The sequence below is a fragment of the Pleurodeles waltl genome, chromosome 4_2, assembly GCF_031143425.1.
Source record: "Pleurodeles waltl isolate 20211129_DDA chromosome 4_2, aPleWal1.hap1.20221129, whole genome shotgun sequence".
NCBI classification, from domain to species: domain Eukaryota; kingdom Metazoa; phylum Chordata; class Amphibia; order Caudata; family Salamandridae; genus Pleurodeles; species Pleurodeles waltl.
In genome coordinates, this window is record NC_090443.1 from 624,016,740 (window position 1) to 624,043,458 (window position 26,719).

The window sequence follows — 26,719 nt, forward strand, 5'->3', positions numbered from 1 at the left end:
ATCAGCAAGCGAATGGTGATCCTGTGGATGGTCTAATGTTGCATTTTGAAACAAATAGGGCCTGATTTCATTCTTGGCGGTAACTGTCCCACCATTGTTTTTTTTACGAAAACTGTCCGCCTACGAGGTGGTTCGCCTGCCCAATTTAGATGTTGACGGTCCCATAGATGATAACCTGCCCAAGTCCTGCCAACTCTGTGAGAACTTCCCAACCGTACTGACGGTGAAAAAAGCAGCTGAAGGTGGGACTCCAGCCATCCTCCCGCTGAGCTGATTTGAATGTGCCTTCCCACCAAGCCAACTTGGCACTTTAGTATTCAACTGGACACAACTGGACCAGGCCTCCTGTCACTGCTGCCAATGGACCACTGAGAAAAAACCCCACCGCTGTCTTCAGAACCAAAGGTAGGGAATCTGCATTGCCAGTCTACATGGTGTGGACACTGCACATGAGCTTAGGACCACTGCAGACATTTACATGTGATGGTAATTTCTTAAAATGACTGTGACATGCATGAGTCAGGAACACAATTGTGCTGGACATGGATGGGGACACACTGGTACAAGGCACATATCGCAAACATACACAGATGTCATTTTGGTGTCAGTATTCATTGCTAAATGAATGCTGGCACCACAATGACATAACATTCACACTTGTCAACTATGTCCATAGGCAATGGGACTTGTACCTGGGAACTTGTGCTTCCAGTTGTATATGTGAGTCAGTACGTGTATGTGTGTGTGCAGTTGGATTGGCCGGTTAATGTGGAAGAAGCTGGAGTGGGTGATGTTTTTGTGTCTGTATGTGTGCCACTTGCATATGGGTCTGATGTTGTGCATGTTTGGTTGTGCATTCTGTTGCTGTGTGTAATATTCAAATTAATGTTGTTGTTTTGTGGTGGCCATTGTCGGGTGTAGTTGTATTTTTGTATGGGTGTACTTGTGTAGATGAGTGTGTAGTTGTGTTGGTTGCCGTGGTTCTGTTGTGTGTGGGTTTATTATCAATAGTGTGTGTATGTTTTGTCATGGGTGAATGGCAATGTTTGTTTTATGCATGTATGTGTTGTGGTGGAATGGCAATGGATAGTAGTGTGTATGAGGTGTGTAATGCAAGGGAACACATATGGTTAAGGTACAGTGTGTGTGTGAGGGTGTGTGTGTGCATTAGACTTCCTTCTCTTCCATGTCCACTGCTGCTATAAGATGTCCATAGGGTCCCGAGATTGCCTCCCTCCATCAGCAATCTGCCTGCAGAACTGTAACATCTAAAAATGGTCAGTGGGAACTCGCCAGCCTGACGGCTCAGAAGAACACTCCTTCGTGGCAGTCAGTGCCTCAGTCGCAATACATTTAAAATACGGCGGTTAACTTGACGGCTTACTCGGGTCCACCACTGCGTGGATTTGTGCTAATACCGTCAAGATGTAAGTCAAGCCCATACTCACAACTAAATGGGTAAATGTCATGTGGGGGGGCAGAAATGGCCTAAATGCAATTTCCCCACCAGGCGAGCGACCCTTGCCTAAGGGGTCGCTCCCCATACATAAAAACATAAAGTATAATTAAAAATATATATATCCCAGGGTGGGCAGATCGCCCTAATTAGATTAGGCAGATCTGCCTCAAGGGGGGGCAGAAAAGGCTTAAAAATATTTTGTCCTCCCTGGGGAGCGTCACTTGCCCAAAGGGCCACTCCTTACGCGTAAGTATAAAAAAAATTAAACTTCTGCGGTGTCTAGTGGTTTCTGCCCCCCGGTGGGCAGATCGGCCTAATTATATTAGGTTGATCTGCCCACAGGGGGCCAATAAAAAATAATTTGCCTCCCCCCCTGGGAGTGACCCTTGCCTAAGGGGTCGCTCCTCACATACATATAAAAAAAAAAATGTATCCCTGGTGTCTAGGGGTTTTCTGCCCCCCCTGGGGGCAGAAATGGCTGAAAAATTATTTGGCCCCCTGGGGAGCGGCCCTTGCCCAAGGGTCCGCTCCCCTTATTCAACAACATTAAAAAAACAAACTAGTATCTAGTGGGCATTTCTGCTGCCCGATCGCATCGCGATTAGGCATCAGAAATGCTTGCAGAGACATGAAAGGAAAGGAAAGGCCTTTCCTTTCCTTTCATGCCTCTGCTTCCCCCCCTCGTCCTGAGCGGAAAAGAAATGCTAAGCATTTCTCTTCCTGCATCAGAGGTGACCTTTGATGAGGTCAGCACGCGATCACGTGCTGACGTCATCAGATGTCACTGGGTGGGTTCGGGGGGGTCTGGGGTGGAAGGGGAAGTGATTCCCCATAAGCCCTGACCTACGGCCCTCGGGGGGAGTGCTAGCGCGCTTCCCCCGAGGGCCGGTACATGGCCATGATGGTTACTTCCGTGGCACCTGTGAGGTGCAGCCACAGACATAACCATTATGTTTGTGGCTTGGAAGGGGTTAAGACTCACCTGAGGCAGTGCATGCTCTATCGTTTACTAGACATTGGGTGACACTGATGTCTCGAATAAAGGGTATGTTTAAACAGAGCATTTGTCTTACAGGTTACACCAAGCAAATTGTACAACAATGAATTTCATTATATTATATTTAGTATACTTTGGAAGTTATCCCACCATGGTGTTTACTGATATCCTTGTGCTTTTTACACTGACACCTCCACCTTGGCACTATAGTCTATTCCCAGAAGCCATTGTGTCAATGAATACTAATGATGAGCAATAATATCACGTTTCACAATACTTAGTCCCATGGCCACCAACAGGTGGGTTCCCCGGGATCCCTCCCAGCTCTCCATCATACCCAATAATCATGCGAGGTTCGCAGGAGGAAAAAGTTGTGGGGTGGCACGTGGCAGGGTTGTAAACAAAAAAAATGAATATAATTTTTTTTTTTAAAGTACCTTTTTTCAGTGCCACCACTGCACCGCTCCATCTTGCGTTGCAGGCACAGGCTCCCAGCCTGCCCTTCGGCCAATCCTGATGCTGCTCAGAGCAGCGTTAGGATTGGCAGGGAGTGCACATCCAGGGCACTCCCAGGAAGACTCAGAGCCTGTGCCTGCTCTCTCCAGCCCGGCATCACAGTGCCAGGCTGGAGAGTGCCAGGCTGGAGAGACCACAGTGTGCATGTGTGTTTGGACGGCCCGAGACAGCCGGCTAAACATACATGCACATTGAGGGGTTGTGCTGTGCACTCCCCCTCTGTCCTGGTCACTCCTGTGGCCCGCCCCTTTATAGTTAAAACATAATAAGCAGAGGTTATAATGTCTTTACTATAAACGTTTTGCGGCTGCTGCTGCCGGCAGGGGGGCTACGTTCCTCCGCCATAGCGGAGAAGCCGTCCCTGTCAATAATGCAAGTGATGCCCTGGTGACTAGTTCTGTGGTGTTGTGTTTGCAAACCCAGTAACCTTGAATGATGGGGCAATCCCATTCCATATAGAATTATGCACCTATGGTGGTTTTACACCATAGATAGTAGTTATCACTCAGATCTTTCCGCTCCCTCTACAGTTTCACAGGATAATAGTATCAACTTCAGGATATTTAATAGGTAGGTGACAAAGTTTGAAATAGTTAAATGCCTCGACAATTTGGCCTCGCAGATATACTTGCATGTATAGTGGCATAGTCTAGAGCCCTCCAGAAAAATTAATTTGCAAATGCACATTATTATATTTAAAAGAAACAATGTGTGTTTTTGTACTGGGTTAATCAATTTAAGGCCCTGTGCAAATAACTTGCAAATTACTACTACTTTATTTAGCTTTTTAAAAACGGCTCCTGGTGATAATGGAATGAAATCCTAAGAAGGGCCTATTTATACAATATACAAATAATTAAATAAGGTTGAATAAAACCATTTTAGATATAGTGATTGGAATGTGTTAAACTGGGGGTTAAAGACATAAGGGCAATTAATCAAACTTTTGCAGTCATGAGTGTCGGTTGGTCAAAAGTCTAAATTTACTAAATTCTGGCTTAAAGTGAAAAAGCCATTTCATAACACCTCTCCAATTATTCATATAGTTTACAAACACATAATGGGACATTTCTGAGTGTGATTTAGAGTTCCTTTAGTTGCAAAAATAGGACTGCAGATTTCTTGAAGCAATACATTCTGGTTGGAAATAATTGTCGGAGTGGACACTCGAAATGTTGGGACAACAGACAAAATGATATATTTCTGGGTATTAATACGTATTTCCGCTTGCTTTTTTCGCCCTGTTTGCACATATGCCCTGGGTCCTGAAAAAGGATGCAGTCGGTGTGCAAGAAGAGTGGGAAAGTTCTTCAAACTTACTTTTATTCTCAAGTATGTAGGGGAATTAATGTATTTACATGGAAATGCGTTGACAAGATTTTTAATGAGAGAGAGAGAAAGAAAGGGAAAAATGCAACAGTATATTTCAAGACTATTTGCTCCGGAAGATTGCTTGCACATCGATAAGTTATAGGATATAAGTATGCCTGAAAATCTCTGACATCTGTACATTTGTGAACCATTTGCAATGGTTTCTACGCATCTTCAAAATTGAGAAAATGTTCGGGAATTGTGGGTGGGAATCTATGTTACCTAGATACTCTCATGGCCCGAAATGTCTTCATATTATTACAATAAATTCAGTTTGATCTCATGTTATGGTGTAGCTAATCATATGAGTGTGTTGTGCTTTTCGATTTGAATACAAAGGGAAGCTCTTGTATAGTGAGAGATAAAATTATACTTACGTAACTATTGCTTTGCGTTTTCCAATTTTTCAGATTAATCGAGCCCCTAGTTTTGGTACTGACCAAAAAATAGACTATGATGTCAAAAAAGGAGTACTTTTGAACGCCTTAACGCTTCTCAACATCAGGTGAGACTGTTCGCCTTTTACAAGGTTATGAAACGGGGAACGAAGGATTCACTTATTGGGAAACATGATTGAGTTTCAGACACCTTAAGAGCTTGCATTTCTTGTAAAACATCATGCACCAGATTCACCATGGTAAACTTACACTTTTGTTTAAGTTTACCATTAATTGCCATTCACAAAGGTATTTTATGAGGAGTATCTTTACAATTGTGGAGTCTCTACTCATAAAATAAAGGACTGTCCTATCTTTTATGTGCAGAGACTCCACACTCGTAAAGATTCTAGTCGTAAAATACCTTTGTGAACAGCAAACAACAGTAAAATTACATAAGTGTAAGTTTGCCTTTGTTTTTCAGGCCCCATGTGTTTATTTAACTCATAAACACCAGAATTGAACAATAACAATATTTATCTATTGGTGTGTAATTGCTACATAACAAAAATATGCTTAGCTTCAAATCACTTAATAGTTGTTGGCAAAAATGAGCTAATGTCTCAGTCTTCGAAGTGGTTGTGTTAATGGTATAAGGGTATCAGGGTTTTGGGAAGAGGGAGGTTCTACAATGAGTAAAGAGGAAGCCAACTTTATGCTTTAGGTCAGGTGCAGTTATTGCCTGATTCACTAAACCATTTGTGTATGTAAAATCGCATGTTTGTTTTATGAATGCAACAATTCACAAAAGGTAAATTTGCACTCTTAAACCAATTATCACTTTCAAATCAATTTCACCCAGGAATACTATTACCACACCACACATCGGTGTAATATGAGACCTACTCTAGTGGTGGAGAGTGGGTGTTCCAGGGTGATGATGCGTTGCTAGAGGGCAGGGCTGGTGGGACAGCGCGCAGAGCACGGGGAGGGAGTTATCATAATTAAAATAAAAAAATCACTTACCTGCCTTCCGGCCTCGCCTCTGCCGATCTGCCGCTCTGCCACCTCAGTGCTTTTTTTTTTGCACCCTTTTCTAAGCTTCAGCAATCTGTAAGTTTGCTGGTTATAATCTAGGTGTGATACTGATTAATCACCAAAATGACCATAGGTTGAGAGGATTAGCTGGCAGCTGCATTGCCCGTTGATCATGGTGAGGGTCTAAGGCTGCCACTGTCCCATATCACCTATGGCTGGTAACAGACACATGCCTTAGGTCGTGTGACCTTCTCTATCTTTCTTACGACCCAACACTCACCTGATGTCTGTAGCCATGAGCAGTCCTCCACATCACTGTTCCATCAAGGTCTCTGACGGGACCTCTGCGACAATCCCCCGGTTATGCTGTGGTCGCACTCCTAAGCTACACACACCCATGTTACCATTGGCTGTCACTACTCCACTTGGTTTATTATCTGAATTTACCTGAAAAAGAGATGTGGGCATGTATGGTGGCAGACAGAGATTTACACTGTGAGAGATGGAATTCTTCCAGCAGAAAGAGGGCTTGTAGTTTAACACATCAGTGCAACAGATCCTCACGACCATGGTGCTGGTAAGGCCCACAATGGCTAAAAGGCTGCAGGATGAAAATGATCCTCTCCAATCTCTGGTGAAGCAACATAACCAGGACACCATGAACCCTACCGCAGACATTAACAAGCAGTGGCTGGACTTGATGGTAATTCATGGACTCTTGCTGTGAACAGATGAAAGAAATTTGGCAGCCCAGAAAAGGCCAGACTGACCTCTGATGTCTTACTCCATTTTCACTAGCCAGCGGCAATAAAACATCGATCTTATTTTAAAGATGGATGAAGGTTCATATTGTGATAAAATTAAGAAATCTAAGGAGTAAGAGGCTGTTGATGCACTATCCATAAGTGACCCATTATAAAGAAACCATTGCTTTTATCAGGATGTAGTGTGTCAGTTCCGTGAGGATATAAAACCTCCCATTCAATTACATATTGAACCAGCAACCCAGGGTAAATGTTTTGCCATCCTTAGTAGTAAATAGCTTATCACCAGGGTATCCCACTGTACACTTTAATTTTTTTTGCCTAAATTGCAACATCCTCTGGCACTGGCTTCTTGGCTCTGAAGAACATCACAGTCGACTAAGCTGACATAATTTTTCCTAGCAAATAAAGCCTTCAGAACCCAATGACTCTGTCTTATCTGAATAGATAGTTCCATTCGTGCCGATAATTTTATCTGTTTTGTACCACCACACAGTAGCTCAATTTCCTTGTTTGCATTTGGGTCCATGGTCCACTGCTGAGGTGCCTAGTGTCATTTTAAAGGCAGGCCTGCCTTGCTGGCTGCTTTTAAATTAAAGTTACATGCAAATTCGACTTCAGAATTAAAAGTAGTTCCAAAGTCTTAAACTACCTTATTTTTACATATAAGTCACCACTAAGGTGTGCCCTATGTGCCCCTAGGGCTGGGTGCCATGTAACCATAAGCAGGGACCTTATAACAATAGTTTTATAAGCCCTGGTGAGGTAAAACAGACAAATTTGTTTTCCCTCATTGCAGTGAATGGCCTCCATAGGCTAGAATGGGGAGACTTGATTTTAATTTTTTAAAAACCCTTAAGTAACAGATACCAGAAGTTTGGTATCTAATTAAATGCTATAATAAATCCCACAACTGGAAGTTGTGGGATTTAAAATAACTTGTTCAGGTAAAGAGTTGTAAACTTTACCTGAAAAGTTGCCAACTTCAGCCCTGCAGTGTTTTTGCTGCTGTGCTCTGATTGGCCAGCCTCTGCCAGCCTGGCCAGGCTGCCTTGATGAGTTGTGAAGTGGCCTGGATCCACACAAAGAGATGTGCCTGGGGGAGGAGATCTCCCCTCAGCAGATGGTGAAGCAGGAAGGGGGAGGGCTGCCAAACTGGTCTTCAAAGGCAAAGAAGGACATTTGAAGCAACCCAGCAACACCCTCACATCCTGCAAACCCAGACAAGTAGGTGCCCCCTTGATTAGATTAGGAGAGGGCGGGAGAGGGGTGTGTTTAGGATTTTTAGCCACACCAGTGGGTGGGCTCAGCCGGATGTAACCTCCAAAAATCACTTTCAGCCATGATGGATTTTTGCCGAATGTTGCTCCCTGGGATTGATTTTTGCCACACTTCCCAGGAAGTTGTCATCACAGGGGGAAGGACCCTGCACCTGATTGGAGAACCAGGACCCCCCTATTTTTCAACCAAGAGCAAGGATAAAACTGGCAGACCTGCACCCACACCTCAGATCCCTATTAGATTCCAACAAGGAAGAACTACAGGAGAAGAAGGACTGCCCTGCTGGACCCCTGACCTGCACCTGGACACTGCACTCTGGAGGACTGCACCAGCTGCACACTTCGGCTTCACCACTAAAAAGACTTTAACTGTCTTCTACTGCATCAAGAAGGGACTCCCTGTTTGCTACAGGTACAAAGGAGCTGCCCAGAGTCCCCTGCATCAAGTCCTGCAAGCAGAGCCCAGCTGACCAGCGTCCAGTGGCCATTTGAGGATTCTGACCAGGTGCATTCTGGGAATTGTAGTCTCAACTCCCAAGGTGCAACTCAGAGCTTCTGGAACCTTAGATCAAGCTGTGGACACTTCAAGGACACAAAAAGGACCTCTGGAAGAAGATCCAGAATTTTGGAGACGTTTGGAGCAACTCCATAAGTTGAAGAGGTGCATTGTGGGAGTTGTCGTCCCAGACCCCAAGAGGCACACCAGAGCCTCTGAACCCTTGGCTGGTGCTGTGGACCACTTTCCTGAATCAAACACTTCTGAAAGTAAGTGTGACAATGTTACCTTGTGGATGGCCTGAACACTGGACTTTGTTCCTTTCCAGTGTGACCTTTTTTAACCCTTTGAGTGCTTGTTGCTTCTATGCGCTAGAAAGCATTAATTCTTTAAAAATTCATATCTCTGGTTCCCCTTATCAGATTTTATTCGTGTTGGTGTCATTTTAAAGATACAAATATTTCCTATTTTTATAAATTGATTTTGGATTTTTAATCTGTTTCCCGTGTGTTATTTAATTACTGTTTTGTGATATTTGAATTCTTTACACTTTGTCTCCTAAGTTAAGCCTTGTCGCTCGTTGCCACGCTACCAAGGGTTGAGCTAGGTTTAATTTAATGAGACCTGACTGGACCTAAGTGGAGGTTAGTGGCCTATTGCTAAGTTTAGGTACTTACCTGCCCTTACCAATAACCCATTTTCCAACAGAGCCACAAACTACATAAACCTGCATTACAACCACGTAGTGATGAAGGCTGAACCTATCCAGGGATTTTCTGTAGTCCTTATTTCTTTGTATTAACTTGGAACATTTCTTCATATTGATAATAACTCCACTCTTAAGCACCTTTAATGTGTTTTCTTGTGTTGTTAATGCCTGTTTTAAATCCCTCCTGAACATACTCAGGCAAACGCCTCTTATTGTTACTGCAAATGGTCCCCATTCAGTGGTTGGGTCCATTGCAGTGCCTAGATTTTCTTTGAATAACTGTGTGATCATGGTTCAATGGTTCAGAGTACCACTCTAAATGGTGGTCCAAGAAAAGCTGGGGCTGCAGGCGACACATCACCATTTTTCTTGTAAGCGCATCCATGCCAAAACTAACTTTAATGGGTCATGATCTGATAGTGTTTTACTCAAATTTCAAAGTGAGCAATCTCCACCTGAAATGTTCGGTGTCTCAGGAACAGATTGATTCTCAAATGGAGGGTGTATACATGTGAGCAATAAGAATGCTCTTATCACTCAGGATGCATTATGCGCCATACATCAACTTTCAGAGAACTTTGTTGTAAGGTGGGTAGCTTGATAGCTGGCAGTGATCTGTCCATATTGATGTTTGGGACATAGTTAAGTCCCCTCCTCAAAGCATTGTGCAGCCCAGGTGATTAGGGATGTCTAGCCACTGAGTCAAGGAAGTCAGGTTGTGCAGTATTCGCTGAATATGTGACCAAACTAATCAATCAACCAACCAATTTACCATCTAATATTGTTTATCTACCCTCCCTGTTAATTATATGTTTGGCCAGGTCTATCCTTGTAAGTGTGCCTCTAGCATAGGAAGAATTTGAAGTGCCAAATAACTGCCCTTCCCACCTATGGTGCAATTTCTCTAATTCATTCTTGATTAGGTGTGTCCTGAAGAAATTTAATAATAATACCTCCATTTTTCATGCAGGTGTAAATTCTGCATGGTTTTATCAGACTTCAGACCCATGCACATTCCATGATAACACATCATTCTTGTGAGTACCAAACATTGATGATTATCAATGAAGCAAGGACAAGAATATCTCTCCTTACTGGGAAACAACTAGGGCAAGACCTTGCTCTAGCCATGCTAAGCGATGTACCTTTGATTGTTGCATTGTGGCTTGCTGAGTTGCTTCACAACTAATATATGTCTGGCCACACCTAGTAATTAACTTTAAACAAATAACATCTTCTACTGTTTTCCCCGCATAGCCTGGTGTAGTTACACTGATGCCCATTTTAACCCAAAGTGTAATGGGAAACTTTCTCCATCTAGGACTCGAGTAAAGTATTGTAGTGGAGCGTGATCTTGGGTAATGTCCTGCACCCTCCACAGAAATTCAGCTATGATCACAGTTGCACAATGTATGTGCCCTTAGGGCTCTTCTCTCCATCCAACCTTTTGGTACCATGCTATTATGAAGACAGCCCATAACATATTGTCACTAGGCTTTGCAATGCTGGTGAGTGGACCCTTCAGGTACCCATGTTAATATTGCTCAGTTCTGCAGTGTCTATTCCCATGAGAGTTGTTGTACAGATTCAGATCAGTTTATATCTGGGAGAATCAACACCAGTATGTTCAGGATACAATCTCATTTGCTACCATTGGTGTTTATTTTGGCAGCACAGAATCATCCTTCTCAACTTTCTCCTCATGTGTTTCTAGCTGCTAAGAGTCAGGGTTCAAGACAGGGTCCCATTCTGGTGATCACTCTTGATCCCATTGACTGGCAATGTTTAATACTTCTTTTCGTTTGATTACAATCTTTTCCACTGTTAGTCTGGAGGAACTTGCTCATCAATCATTTTTCGTCTTTGATCTCTCTGGTCTTTGAGGCAGAGCTTTGGGAATCTGTTTGTTATGATTCAATACCCACTGGGTTTACAAGTCACATGCCTCACTGGGTTCAGAGAAGAAGAGCGTTCTGTCATCCAGTATAATGTTTAAAATTGCAGTAAATTATCAATATGTATTTAACATCTAGGTAGCAAAGTCGCTGATGTACTTCTAGGAAGAAGCATCTTTTAGCTTTCACAACTGGAGTATAGTCATGAAAAATGAAGATTCTTTGGGTTTCTATAAGTAGTGAGCTCGCCTTTCAGGATGATTCTAGGACAGATTCTCAATTGTGGTAATTGAGTAACCAGATCACTGTCAAATGTAGGGATGCAAGAGACGCAGGCAATGCTGCAGGCACTGTATGGGCTCTTTATATGTTGAAATGCTGTAGTCTTGTCAGTATCCAAAATTCCAGGAAGGTGACCATATAGTGGCCTTTCGCTTATTCAGATAGACCCATAGTTCTTATATTGTTGCAATGGAATCTTCCCTCCACATCTCCTTCTTTGGGTTTCAACACAGAGACTTCCTTTTGCATGTCAGGCATGTGCTGAAAGATTTCTTTCATTGCAGACTGAAGGACATCCAGGATTTTTTTATTTTCTGGGATCCTTTCCACTGTTTTCTGCTGATCAGCCTCCAGTACGCTGAGGTCTATGGCCAATGTGTCAATTTTTTGCTCCAGTGCTTCTTTGGATTCCATTATCTGTATTAAGATATTGAGAAATGTATCCTTTGCCATTGTATCTTCAACTAGTGGTGGAATACCAGTCAGTGAATCCTCATCAGTAGTACCTCCTCTGGATTTTGGTAGCTTGTACCTTCCCATTTTCTTACTTCTTTTAATAACTCTTACCTATTGGAGGCAATGTGAATAGCTGGACGTCATCCCCATGTGGGAGTTTCTTCAGGGCTGCCCCCTCTGCTCTTAAAACCATGTCTCCTTAGGGCTTCTCAGATTCATCTGCAGTCAGGTCAGCATACTGGTTTCCCTGCTACACTCTACAGCATACAGGAAAGAGGACCATATGATTCTGCATGCCCCTCTGCCCTCTTCTGGATTCTCACCTCTCAGGGTTCCCTCCAACTAGGTGAGCAATTCACTCTATATAATCCACTCACAAAGGTTCTTGCTACTTTACCTGCACTTCAATTTGGCACTCCAGACATCCTGGTTGCCCTCTTCCCAGGACACTGGCTGTTACAGAGCACTCCCCTCATAGTTAGGGATGCCCGCAATCTAACAGAGGGTCGTGCCAACTCCAAAGACCTCAGCCAGTGAACCTGACACTGTTTTGTATTCTGTATGCACATCCTCCAAATGAGGAATCTCACCTCTCTGATGTACTGTTTACTTGCCCTTATCCCCAGTTCTACTGACCGAGGTCTACCAGTCCAGATTGAACCCACTGCTGGATGGAGCCACCAGCAATGCCCAACAACACTCAGTCAGAGCCACTTCTCTGTCCATACTAGACCGCGCAGCTCCCAGCCACAGTCTTGGAGCAACTGCAGCTCAGCTCAACCCACTCTCATCTCCTTCATGGTCCTCTCCCTTCTTTGAACTCTGCCTAGCAGAAGCAGCCAGTAGCCAATGTTATTCAGCATAGCTCCCCACTGCTCAGGTGGAGTTGCTTCCTTTGTTTCAAACCAGGCTGCACACCTCCCAGTTGTCATCTTGATTTGAATGCAGCTCTGCACCAACAGTTCTTCAGCTCCCTCCCACCATCCATTCATCCCGGGGGGACAGCGAGTGAATATCAGGAAGCCGTTGGAATTTCTTGGGGGTTCATTATTGAAATCGGGCAGGATTCTGGCACTGCTTTGTGGAGTTGGGCAGGAGCCATTTCAGAGTTCGCTTGGCTCTTTTGGTGTAGGCCATGCCGCTTACTATATCATAGTTTTTTAATGTACCCACTATAACAAACCTTTATTTTCAGGTAAAACAAACATTTCTTCTGGGTGGGTAGGCCTATTTTTAAGGGAATTATTATATCGGTAGTACCTTGGAAATAAATTCAAACTATTGTTTGACACTACGCTGTCTGTGAATAGGTGGGTTTGGTGGTTGTGAAAAACCTAATTTAACACATTTAGGGCCTGATTCTAACTTTGGAGGACGGTGTTAAACCGTCCCAAAAGTGGCGGATATACCACCTACCGTATTACGAGTTCCATAGGATATAATGGACTCGTAATACGGTAGGTGGTATATCCGCCACTTTTGTGACGGTTTAACACCGTCCTCCAAAGTTAGAATCAGGCCCTAAATATTATACTTTGTTTTACAAGTCTAACTGGCCACTGACTGACTCATAATGTGGGTACAGAATAATAGAGGAAATTGCTATTGTAAATTAGGGAGTTTGTTGGAGGTAAACAAATTGTTTTAAAACTCTAGCAACTACTAACAAAATATATTAGTTTACAAAAAGAGGAATGATATACTCCAGGCAGCAGTGTGGATCTCTTTCAGAGTAAAGACAGCATACTGGATAATCATATTTTAAAGTGAGTTGATCTTTAATATTACTAGGATTAGGGAAGCAGGTTCTTGCAAGAGGTATTTTTTTAAATAGTATAGCGGTGTCTTATTATTAGAAACATTATGAAACCATGTTAAAAAACAGAATATAGTAACACACTATTCACAGATGCTACATGGTTCATATATTTCCACAACAACTTTAGAGATCACCTGATTAAAAGCTTCTGGCAGTGGTCTTCAAATACTACAGTTTGATCAGGTAGTCCCAACAGTTTACCATATGTAAATAACACACATGTAGTCATTTAGAACACGATTACATATTCAGTTTAGAAAAATGAAAATCAAGTCAACCCTAAAGCCTACAATGGAGAATCCTTACTGTCCTAGTTTTAATTTCATTAAGTACACACAGTGTCCACATCAGTTAATACAAAAACATAGAAATCTCACATTATAACGGTAAAAGTAGCATATAGTGCATCACTGTTGTTGAATTCTCACTACTCACCGTCCCAATGCTTTCCACAGCAGACTATTGGATACATTGGCAGCCATGAGCCTCCCCCGTCTTCGACAGCTGCAAATATATTGCTTGCTGTGTGAGTAGGTCGTATTTGAGCTTCGTTGCCTCTCATGATATCACATTTTCGAATAACAGGCACTAGCCAGTGTTGACTCAATGTTTCATATAATAATGTACAGACAACGAAGAGAGGTAGCAAGATATTCTGAGAGCTCCCATTACATTTACAGGCACATTCAGAATATAAATCTCTAGTACTACTGCAATGCTCAGTTATTGATGGAAAGGGTGGAGCTCTCAACCTAGTCTCCATGGGGGCACCAGAAGATGCAAATATAATGTCCCCTCCAATCCTCAAAATCAAATACTGTTCCCCCATGCATCAATTAATACTATGTTCGTACCAACAATGTCTAATGTCATGACGTCTCTACATGTATTACAATTCTCTACATTTTGCAAGCTTCCTTATTCTTTCATACTCAGTGTAATGGAGGATGATCTATGACATGCCCATTCCAGTCCTTTATTGGATTTAAAACAATTTAATTGTAGCCCAGGCGTCGTGTTCTTTAAGAACGTCTTCAGGGCTCGCTATACAGCTTGCTTTGCTCAATGAATGTATTCAGTTGTTTTTCTATGTTGTTTGTCTGGCCTGTCTGACCACAGATTTCATAAATAAGTTAAATCAGTCTGAATCTGTCCCCAGGAGAGTTCTCCATGCAGGCTGTCAAGAGATGTGCCCTGGGGAGCTGATTTAACTAACGGATCTAATTTATGAAACCTGAGGCCTGAGAAACAACGTAGAAAAGCAAGATCGACACGCGCTGGATTCAATAAAACTATTTTAAATGAAGATCTAATTAAGGATTGGAAACGTATCAGGTCATGGATCATCCTTCAGTGCATTGAGTCTGAAAGAACAAGGAAGATCGTGAAATGTGGACCATTTTCATACATGTTATGATTGGAATTGTCCTTGATAGTATTTGTGGTGGCTGTTCCCTCAAACTAGCGCACTTGTATGCATTATTCCGGCATCTATGGCCAGATGTAGCAAAGTCCGGTTTTGCGAATCGGAAATTGCGAGTCGATGCGACTCGCAATATCCGATTCGCAAAATCGGATGCAGTATTGTGTCTCAGACACCGACTGCGAGTCGCTATGGGGACGCAAAGACCCACCTCATTAATATTAATGAGGTGGGTCGCATTTTGCGACCCCATAGCGAGTCCCTGCACTCACAGGGATGGTGGCCTGCTGAAGTCAGCAGACCTCCATGTCTGTGACTGCTTTTTAAATAAAGCAGTTTTTTGTTTTTATTTTGCAGCCCGTTTTCCTTAAAGGAAAATGAGTTGCAAAATAAAAAAAATGACGAAACCATTGGTTTCGGTTTTTCAGAGTAAGCAGTGGTCCATTGGACCACTGCCTGCTCTGAAAAACCCTTTTTGGCAACATTCACAAAACCCATTTTGCGAATGGGTTACCACCAGTGTGACACTGGTGGTAACTGAGAATTGCTTTGCGACCGCATTCGCGGTAACAAACCAATTTATCATATCGATGCAAGTCGCAAATAGGAAGGGAACACCCCTTCCTATTTGCGAGTCGCATCCACAATTTGCGAGTCGGTACCGACTCGCAAATTGTGAATGTGCATCGCAAAAGGCATTTTGCATGGCGCAAACTGCGATTTTCGCAGTTTGCACCATGCAAAATGCTTTCTACATCTGGGTCTAAGTGACATAGTATACAATTATTGGTGACAGTGGTAGGTGCGGTATTGGTGTTCTTCGGTCCAGCCATCTAGTATTAGTACTGTTGTCCCATGCTACTGGTAATATGCAGTCGGCAATGTGGCTTTTAATCGTAAACAACACGTGCATCACAGGCATAGATATTAAAATATTCCTTTGTGCCTGCAGCCGAGATAGGTAAATGCACGAAGGATGTAAGAACTCAACTTGTTTAGCGCATTTCCGAAAATCATCTACAAATAACTGGTTCCTTTTAAATCCGATCCAAAAAAAATTCCATTATCAAGGAAGGGCCTTCCTTGCCCCCCTCCCTCCTACTCTATTCAAAATGTGTATCATATCTCAAGCAGTCATTTTCAAAGCCCACTGCACTGGGTTGAATTCCAGAATTACTTTGGTGCGGAACTCACTACTCACAGTAGCTACTGGGGGCTTTAAGTCCTAATGCCTGCATTTATTTAGGCAAGTCAAACCTGCGTAAAACGCACAAACGAGAAAAACCTTCCGTAAACACTAGGACATGCAGATTTTTGTGCAGAGAGCACCCTAATCTGCATGACATGCACCTTCTTTAGGACAACAATTGTAAAATGTGCTGTTTATCACACCAGATAATTGTATAACCTAAGAGTATAGGATTTTATTAAATATGTGAAATGTTGCCTAGCCCACTAGGGCAAATGTTATTGCGGTCTAACATATAACATGTGTTTGCAGCCAGCAAGACACATATTCCGATCTCAAGAAAGTAAATTCAGACATACATTCTACTGATATCCGGAATGGGCAAAATCTGTTATTTGCAGGATTACAAAGTGGTTAACCCCGACCTGAAAACATTATACAAGACACACTTCATTTGTATTATTATAAAAAATAAGTCATATTGAATTTTGTTTGTTGATTAACGTTATTTTATCTTGGACACAAGATTTTTCCTGTCACGCGAAAGTGACCATAATCCATTCTTGGTGCATTACGTTGCATAGTTTAGTAAAGGTTGACTACCTAATTCACGGAGAAGTTTTATATTTCTGAAGGTGAAGGTGTTCACCTATGCATTGTTTACTTAACTCACTGAAAGCACAGACATGTGTTCCCTACTATTTTTGGAGCATATGCATGAAAAGTTATGCAATTTGCATACATTTCTAGCACACACCTGTGTTTTCCCAACCCTATATGAACAGAGTTGATGCATTTTGTAGTAAATGATTGTGTTGGATTATCAGGTTATGAAATAACAGAAATTAAAAAATATAGAGCCATATCTTGTGCTGGTTCATTGCAGAACCGGGTGCCTGTTTTTATGCATTTTCAGTGTCTAAAACTCAAATATATGAGTTTCTTCGAGTTAGTGCATGAAGTGCCGAAAGTATAGCTTGGAAACAAAGATGAAATCATTGCTCATTGTTTTCCACTTGTGCTGTTTGCAGTTCATGGATGAACTCGGCTCTGCCCCTAGCTGAGCGTAGCTATTGATACAATCCATGTTTTACATTTTCTTGTTCACGGAAATGTATTTCCTTGAAAAACATTTTCCTACTCAATGCACCACGTAACTCACCAGTTACCCATGCAGAGTTCCCAATATTTACTGTGTGCAATTTGGCTCATGTAGTAAGAAACTTTGTGAATCAGGAACTGTTTAGTTGCAGTCTCAAAATGACAGTTCAAAACAGACAATATTTGGACGAGTCTTGTGGGTAAAGCTGTTTGAGAAAATAAACGGAGCAACCTGTAGCTCAGCCCTGAACTTACAGAGCTGTTAAATTGTGACTCAGAAACTATTTTCGAAGCTGGCAATGAATTGTAGAACCCAGAGTGCTAGGATCAAGCAACAATTTAAACAAACTGCAGGCATAGAAAACTATAAAATGCATATGGTCTGGCTTGTTTGAAACTACTGATCATCCTGGAGCCATCCAAGTCTGTAGTGCTGGATTGTGCTACTACTCGGGTAACGGGGCTTTGCATTCATTGCATTATTCATTCACTGGTTTGGTTTCACAACCCTTAAGTGGCAGAAGAACGCTCTACACGTGGAATTGTCGCATCACAGACAGGTGTCATATGTGCTTCAATAGCTGACCTTTTCAGAGCAGCCACCTGTGCAAGCAATCACATGCCTCACCAGCATTACAGGTTACAGGTGGGCAATAAACAAGAAAAATTTAATATTTTCTGTAAATCACTAAACTCCTGAAGGATGATGCAGCACCTCTGCCTTTCAGTATAGTTTCAGCAAATCAGATAAGGCTGAATCCTGGGCTTCTCTGCTACTCCAAGTAGTAAGGACAGGAGCAAATGCCTGATTGGTAGAACCCATTAGACCTCGTACTGTGCTTCCTTGTCACAATCCTTTCGTGAAAGGAGGCTTCATCCCTTGTTTGAAGTTTGAAAACTATTACATTTTCTGTGCTGGGCAGAGGGTCTTATAATGACACAAAGGTTTGGTGGTCCTTCGGATGAGATCATATTTTGTACACACAGTTGTGTGAAGTAACTTGTGCATTTTGGTGTCTTTATGTTTCAGTACATTTTGGATTATTTTGTACCTCTAGATGTAAAGAATTCCTAAGGGTGACAGCAAAGAACCTAGTAGACTTTCATCCTCACCACTTAATGTTCATGGTTGGCCTGTTAGTGCAAGGACCTCAGACTGTTATCTATTAATGGGCAAGTGGCATATGATTCTGGATATCTGAATGCAGAAACCTTCCTAATGCGTGTTGCGTAGTGCACTGACTAGGTCTGGCATTAGCTTAGATCTTTTGAATGCTATATCTTTATCTATATGTGTGTGACATGGCTAGGCCTTATTGAATGTCTGTTAGTAGTTTCATAGCTTGTATTTCACAGAAATGAGGTCTGTGAATTATTTCCTATAATTCACATTGCTTTATTCATTTGCAGGATATTTGTTATTCCCTTAACAAATAAAAAAGTTAAAAACAGCTTTTGGTATTTGCAGGTTAAAAACAGAAAAGCTTTCACAATAATGATCCTGCTTTTAGAACATTAAATCAGCACCCCTCGCCATGCAGCCCAGCCATCATGCAAGCATCTACTAATGAATCCTCAGTGTGTGAAAATAAATATTGCAAACACAGAACCTGTCAGGAAAACCTTATACTCCTACATTGCACTTCCTTTTTTTAAGTATGTCTTTTTAAACCTGCTATATAGTTCCAATATACTACAAAGAAAAGCACATTTTTAATATATTTCTTTTATTCCCTTAAAATGTGCTTTATGGCTTCTAAATGTCACCAGAACCCCTTCGTGTCGCTATTAACCTGTATTACAAAGTTACCCATTATGTATTTTCTCACTCACAGAGAGAGAGAGAGAGAGAGAGAGAGAGAGAGAGAATCTGTGTGTGTGTGTGTGTGCGCGCACGTGTATAATATACTTACCTATAGTCAGCCCTCGTTATCCATTGGTCTTTTGTTGTGTCATTCACATTTGTCTTCCTCTTCTGCCCACTATAGCATGTACCAGAAATGGCAGGTGCCGTTGGGTCTGCATTTCAACAGCGTTAGCTTTATAGTATGGAATGCGTGTGCTTTAGTTCTGACAATACGATGTGTTACAGTTTAACTTATTTTCCATGATGTGAGGTCATGATCTTTCATTGTGAAATTCCAGGCAAAGAGTACATTAGATTCCTAACAACCATGAATCCACAACCGTCCGAAACCGTTGGTAGTCAAGTAAATGTTTACTATAACAAAGACGAAGACATGGCAGGCAGCACACTGTAGAAGCTTTGCAAACATAAACCAGTTGGTTACGATGGACATGATATTCTTCTAAATAAAAAAAAATATGTAATATAAGACATCATTAAAAGAGAAAAATATGAATTGAATATTGACAACATACATTTAACATCAATAGCATACTTTATGAGTTCAAACTGAGCACATTCTTGGTAGCAGAGGTGCCCACTTATACATCAAAACCAGCATGTGCCTGTAGAGTAAATGTATTTATATGTGACCAACTCAAATTGTGTTCTGCTTCTAGGGCAAGTGATAAGAAAAAAAATCTTGCGCAGCAAAAAGCCCAAGCTCAGAAGAGACTATATGGTCAAGGATCAATGAAGAGGCTCTCGCCGTCTTCGACTGACTGGGAGAAACAACGTCACACACTTGAGAGAAGGAAAGAGGAACTGGTACTGAGGCATTTAGTCAATCTATTCCTGTCCCATTCTAATTCCCCCTCATTAATTGTGACTGTTTAATATTTTAAAGACTAATCTTCATTCTTGTGTATTGTTTTAAAAATATTACAGCATTTAGAAACAGCCACATTAAATTGGGTTAAAAGGCATGTCTGCTTGCAATACCAACATTGAAGCATTAGGAGGGCACGTGAAATGTGGTCCTGTAGAGGAGGTGTAGTAATTGTGTGGTCTGTAGATTTTTGATTTGTTGGAGTCTTCACAGAACTAAGAGCGCAGCCTCAACACGAGCATCAATTTGCCAAAATGACAGGGATAGTGGAGGTGACACAACATTCCCTTTGACCTTAATGACAACACAGGCAGTGTCACCCATTGACCCTGTTCCTTTCCAGGAAGTTATATCAATTATTGTGATGTTGTCATGACAACATACCAATAATTGGTATTGCTGAAGTTTCATAAAAACGTCCTGATTAATTACACAGCCAAACTTCTATTTTATATTCCACCTGTATTTTAGTGGTCACTTCATGTTTGAAAATTATGGGATGTAGTACTTGCCCAGTATTGTGTGAACGAGCAAAGTGAAAAAGCCAGGTCTCTACTCTGGGCTTCTCTCCCCATGAAAATGTTGAAAATAAGGTAGTTATACAGTGAATTTTAATGCATAATTTTCACATACATGTTCAAAAAAGTTATACGCACTCTTTACATTTTCAAATTCTTTCATGGTGTACCAAGACAGTGAAACCTGACGCTCCCAAGGAGTTGACTCAATTTTTCCAAAATGTTCTATGGATGCTACCAAAGGTCAACAATTAGTTCTCTTGTGCCAGGAGTAGCATTTTGTCAAGGGTGCACCATAAGCTATAGATGCCTTCTGTTTGAAAGGGGTTATTTGTAAGGGCAGGTAGGTACCTACACTTAGCAATAGGCCACTAACCCCCATTAGATCCAGTCAGGTCTAAGTAAACTGACCCCAGATGTAGGAAGCCGTTTGCATGGTGCAAACTGCGAAAATCGCAGTTTGCGCCATGCAAACAGCCTAACGCGATGCTCATTCACAAATTGCGAGTCAGTACCGACTTGCAATTTGTGAATGCGACTCGCAAATAGGAAGGGGTGTTCCCTTCCTATTTGCGACTCGCATCGCAATTCAGAATTGCTTTGTGACCGCGAATGCGGTCGCAAAGCAACTCGCAGTTACCACCAGTGTCACATTGGTGGTTACTCATTCGCAAAAGGGAAGGGGTCCCCATGGGACCCCTTCCCCTTTGTGAATGTCGCTAAAAATATTTTTTCAGAGCAGGCAGTGGTCCTATGGACCACTGCCTACTCTGAAAAAACGAAACCAAATGGTTTCGGAAGTTTTTTCATTTTGCAACTCGTTTTCCTTTAAGGAAAACGGGCTGCAAAATGAAAAAAAAACTGCTTTATTTAAAAAGCAGTCACAGACATGGAGGTCTGCTGACTTCAGCAGGCCACCATCCCTGTGAGTGCAGGGACTCGCTATGGGATCACAAAATGCGACCCACCTCATTAATATTGATGAGGTGGGTCTTTGCGACCCCATAGCGAGTCGCAGACGGTGTCTGAGACACCGTTCTGCATCTGATATTGCGACTCGGAAATTGCGACTCGGACAGACTCGCAATTTCCGAGTCGCAATATTGGACTTTGCTACATGTGGCTCTTAATCCCTACTCAACCCTTGGTAGCTTGGCAACAAGCAGTTAGCCTTAACTTAGGAGACATGTGTAAAGCATTTTAAAATCACAAATAACTAAATAAGTAAAACAAAAAACACAATACAAATCCAACACCAATCCATAAAAAGTTAGTATATTTATATCTTTAAAATGACACCAAAATGACAAAAATCCAATATAGGGAACCGGAGAAATGAATTTTTAAAGATTAAAAGTAATTCTAGCGCTAAGAAGGAAATAGCGCTCAAAGGGTTAAAAAAGGTCACACTGGACAGGGACAACCCTGGAGTTCAGATCACCAATGATGTCACACTGTTACACTTACTGAAATAAATGTTTCTTGTTACAGGAAAGTGGTCCACAGCACCAGCCATGGGTTCAGAGGCTCTGGTTTGTCTCTTGGGGTCTGGGACTACAACTCCCACAATTCACCCCTTCAACTTATGGAGCTGTTTACAACAGTTGCTCCAAATGTCTCCAAACCTGCTGGATCTTCTTCCAGAGGTCGTGTTTGGGTCCTTGAAGGATCCACAACTTGATCCAAGATTCCAGAAGCTCTGAGTTGCTCCTTGGGAGTTAGGACTATGTACGATTCCCAGAATGCACCTCGTCAGAATCTTCCAATGGCCACAGAATACTGGTCAGCTGGGTACTTCTTGCAAGACTTGATGCAGGGGACTCTGGGCATCTCCTTTGTACCTGTAGCTTACAGGGAGTCCACTCCTGGAGTTGCAGAAGCAAGAAAAAGTCCTTTTCTTGTTGAAGCCCAAAGTGTACAGCTGGTGCAGTCCTTTTGAGTGTAGTGTCCAGGTGCAGGTCAGGGGTCTGGCAAGGGAGTCTTTCTTCTCCAGTATCTTCTTCCGGAAGGGATCTGAGGTGTGGGTGCAGTTCTGCCATATTTACCATTGCTCCTGTGGTGGAAAGGAGGGAAGGGCACCTGCCCAATCACAGGCAGGCTACCACCCTCTTTGATGAACACTTCCTTTATTTAAAAATCCAAAATGGCAGAATCAGAATTTTAGAGGTTAGGCCACAGGTGTGGCTAAAACTCCTGTTTCACCATCTGCTGAGGCAGATCTCCTCCCCCAGGCATTTTCTTTGTCTTCAGCTCAAGCCATTTCACTCCTCATCACGAAAGCCTTGCCAGGCTGCCAGAGGCTGGCCAATCACTGAAGGACACTACAGAGCTGAAGTTTGCAACTTTCAGGTAGAATTCTAAAACTCTTTCCCAGAACTAGTTAAATTAAATTCAACAATGGCAAGTTGTTGGATTTATTATAATAATCAGTTGGATACCAAACTTGAAGCTCCTTTTGATATTTTATTAATTTAAAAAAAAGTCTCCCCATTTTAGCCTATGGATCCTATTCATTACAATGAGGGAAAAACTAATGTGGCCATTTTCCCTCATCTTGGCTTATAAAACATCTTTTATAAGATCTCCCTGCTTATAGTACACTGCACCCAAACTTGGGGACACCTAGGGCATGCCTTATGGGTGACATATGTAAAAATAAGATAGTTTAAGACTTTGGAAGTACTTTTAATTCCAAAGTCGATTTTGAAGGTAATATTAATTTAAAAGCAGTAGGCAAGGTGGGCCTGCCTTTAAAATGACACTGGGTACCTCAACAGTGCACCTATGGGTGCACCACCTATGCTGGGGTTCCTAAATCTACATGCCCAACCACATACTAGGGACCAATAGGTTGGGTGACACAGACAATTATAATTATCATAATTTGCATAATCCATTTACTCAGAGCACATGCCTTGGGACTGGTTAGCAGTGTCCAGGGCACCATCAGAGCCAGGAAACACCAGCAAAAACTGAAAAATGGGGGCAAAAAGTTAGGGGGCTTCTGCAATCAGCCCATTTTCTCACACCTCCAGTATGCCAGTGCAATATTTCTGTTCTTTTCGTCCTTGTATATTAGTTGACCCTTATTGTCAAACATTACTCTAGAATGTCAGGACAAACAGTTTTTCATGGCTGTCCCTCTCCCATATGTAAGGTTGTCTTTCATTGTGCCAAGAAATCTCTCCAACGTGCAAGTACCAATATATTTTCTAGGTGTCTCGCATGCCAAGAATTACATCAAGTATGTCATTACCAGTATTTCCCATGTCACAAGTGTCTGCCATGCTAATAATTGCCTTACGTATGCCAGCATCAATATTTTACCACAGGTCTCTCTATAAGATAATAATTAAATTCAGTATGTCAGGGCCAACAACAGATTGACAAGCATAACAAAACATTCTCACTCACACTCATCACTTTTATTCACTCACTTACATATACTGTCTCTCACATAAATACACTGACACCCAAAAGCACACTTACACCAGAGTGTTAGAAATGGGTTTTTTGGTTGGCAGTCAGGTTACCTCCTGTCCAAGCAAGGACCCTCACTCTAGTCAGGGCAGAGGAGAAACACACCTGGTTAACCCCCACTCACCCCTTGGTAGCTTGGCACGAGCAGGCAGGCTTAACTCAGAAGCAATGTGTAAAGTATTTGTACCAACAGACTCAGTAATACAATGAAAACACTAAAAAATGGACACCACACCAATTTAAAAATGAGGTAATATTTATCTTAATCAAACAAGACCAAAACAACAAAAATCCAACATACACGAGTTAAAATATGAATTTTCAAAAGAATAAAAGTCTTCCTCCACTGAAAACAATGGAAATTGATGATTTTGCACAAAGTATCTGGTTAGCGTAAAAAATAAAGCTGCCCGGGTAAGCCTGCATCTGAAAAGGCAGCAATGCGTCGATTCCTTCCTCACAAGTGAGGCCATGCGTTGTTTCTTCTCCATTCGGGTCGACAATGCTTTGTTTTTCTTCCAAGCAAAAGAGCGATGCTCAATTTCAGGACAGAGCACCCCGAATCTGAGCATAGTCTGGCAGACTTTGACGCTCAGGGATGATGCGTGGAAAATCCTGTCTCACAGTGTTAGAAAACCACCCTGTGTGGGGTTTGCGTCCTTATCAGCACCCACAGGCGTGTGTTGTGCATCGTTTCTCCAGCCACAATGCATCGATCTCCCAGCTGCAATGCAGGTGGAGCATCGATTTTAGCTGCGAAGCCGGTCATGCATCATTTATCATCCGTGTTGCAGGTGGTGCATCATAAATTTCCCTGCATGACGTTCTGTGTGTGGATTTTCAGCTCTTGTCTGCCAACTTCACCTTTCAAGGGCCCAGGGACTCAATAGGACACCACTTGGCAGGGTAGGAGTCTCAGCAGAGAGTCCATATGTTAACAGAGGAAATCTTTGATGGCCCTGAGACTTTAAAACAGGAGACAAGCTCAAATCAAGCCCTTGGAGATTCTTCACAAGAATGTAATATACCATAAAGTCCAGTCTTTGTCCCTTTTCACAGGCAGAAGCAGCAACTGCAGGATAAGCACAGTTACAGGCAGGGGCAGCACTTCTCCTCAGCTCATCAGCTCTTCTCCATGGCAGAGGTTCCCGCACTGATGTCATTGGGGGGAGCGCACAGGGGTTGGGGGTTGAAGGGGAAGCGATTCCCCTTCCATCCCAGCCCTAGGCCCTCATGGGGAGCGCTTGCACTTCCCCAGAGGGCCGGTACAAGGATGTAATGGTTACGTCTGTGGCCCCTCAGCGGTGCGCCACCAGACGTAACCATTACGTCCTTGGCCGCCAAGTGGTTAAATTTCTATATTTGAAAGACTTTTAAAAAACTTTTTCTATATTCTCTCTGTTATTTTCTTCCTGATTACCCTGTGGAGTTGCCTAAATATCTCTGTAACTTATATAGTTATCTAGCTATTTCCTATAATTGAGGTGTGCCGTCAGTTCCTCATACATCAAACAAACTCATTTCTGGTAATCTGTATCTGCATTTGTGTTTGATTTTACCAATTTTTGCGTAGGTTCTGAAAGGCAGAGATTTCAAAGTTATGTTTTTACAAGGTCATTAAACAATATCCCAAATATCACAATGCCCCAGAGAAAGCGATTACACAAGATTATTTAGAAATTTCTACAACACTGCTGAGGAATGACAGAATTGAATGTATAATCACATTTATAGTAGTTGTCATGAAATTGTTGTATTTCTCATCTTCTAGAAAGAAAGCCTCGTACAAGTCCGTAAGCAACTATCTAGAGAGGAATATGAAAATAGACATATGGGGAACTACAGGTAATACCACTTTATGTTTTCATGTGCATTTTCTGTTCTTTTTAGGCATTTCCTGTTGTGTTTTCAACTCATCCATATGGTGACCACATGGCTCCATGTCTGAAAGACTGTTGTATCGCTGCCTTTCTTTTACCTACTTCTTTTGATACCAAGATGAAAACTCACAGAATACCTTGTTTTGTCAAATAAAATACCATTCTGTCCATCTACTTTGTGAGACATTTTATTTACTATCATGCTACTCATTTATGGTCATTTAAAAGTATGTGGACTAGTGAATTGCAATCTTTGGATTTGTGGAGCACTGGAAGATCGTCTTCTGCCTACATTTATTTTTTACATAGCAAACACACTGATGATGATTGTCAGTGCTATTTTAATCATTCAAATTGTAGATGGGCAGCTTCTCCCCCACACTTAAAATGGGACCTTTATGTATATCAAAGCTAAAGGTACTGATACAGTAGCATAATTAAAATGCCATACATGCACATACAGGGAGAAGCAAAATAGATAAAGTGAAATTTGCATTCTGTACAAATATTCCAGGTGCTTTAGACATTTAAGAAGTCTGCAACTGAGCTTTCCATATCTCATGATTCCCTCTTCAGAAGGCTTACATTGTTAGAGTTAAAGTTGAAAAATACAACAGATTTTAATAAATAAAACAAGACCAAATGTAAGTAAAATAGTGCTGAGAAGCTCAAAGTACTGTTAGGGGTATCTGGTCACGCTGGCCTGGGACAAACTTACAAGTTCAGGCAAAATGCAAGGGAGCATGAGCTGGCTACAGGGACCCAGTGAGACGTGCTGAACAAAGTACTGTAAATAATAGTTGAGGGGCGTTACATCGATCTACGCTGTAGATGTGTCTCACTGCTGAGATGATGCGTCCGTTCCGAGATGCAGTGATTCTGCAGTCGGAGGTCCTGTTCCGTCAATGTCGAGGATTCTTTTGACAGGACTTTC

General features: G+C 42.0%; 1 protein-coding gene across 2 annotated transcripts in view; it reads left to right on the forward strand.

The window, feature by feature from the left end:
• TTLL7 (tubulin tyrosine ligase like 7) overlaps positions 1-26,719 on the forward strand; it is a 950,867-nt gene that overhangs the window by 554,645 nt on the left and 369,503 nt on the right. For both annotated transcript variants that reach the window (XM_069232204.1, XM_069232205.1), the window contains 3 exons: positions 4,754-4,848; positions 19,699-19,846; positions 25,677-25,750. In XM_069232204.1, coding sequence (XP_069088305.1) covers positions 4,754-4,848; positions 19,699-19,846; positions 25,677-25,750 — 317 coding nt within the window. The remainder of the gene's footprint in view (positions 1-4,753; positions 4,849-19,698; positions 19,847-25,676; positions 25,751-26,719) is intronic.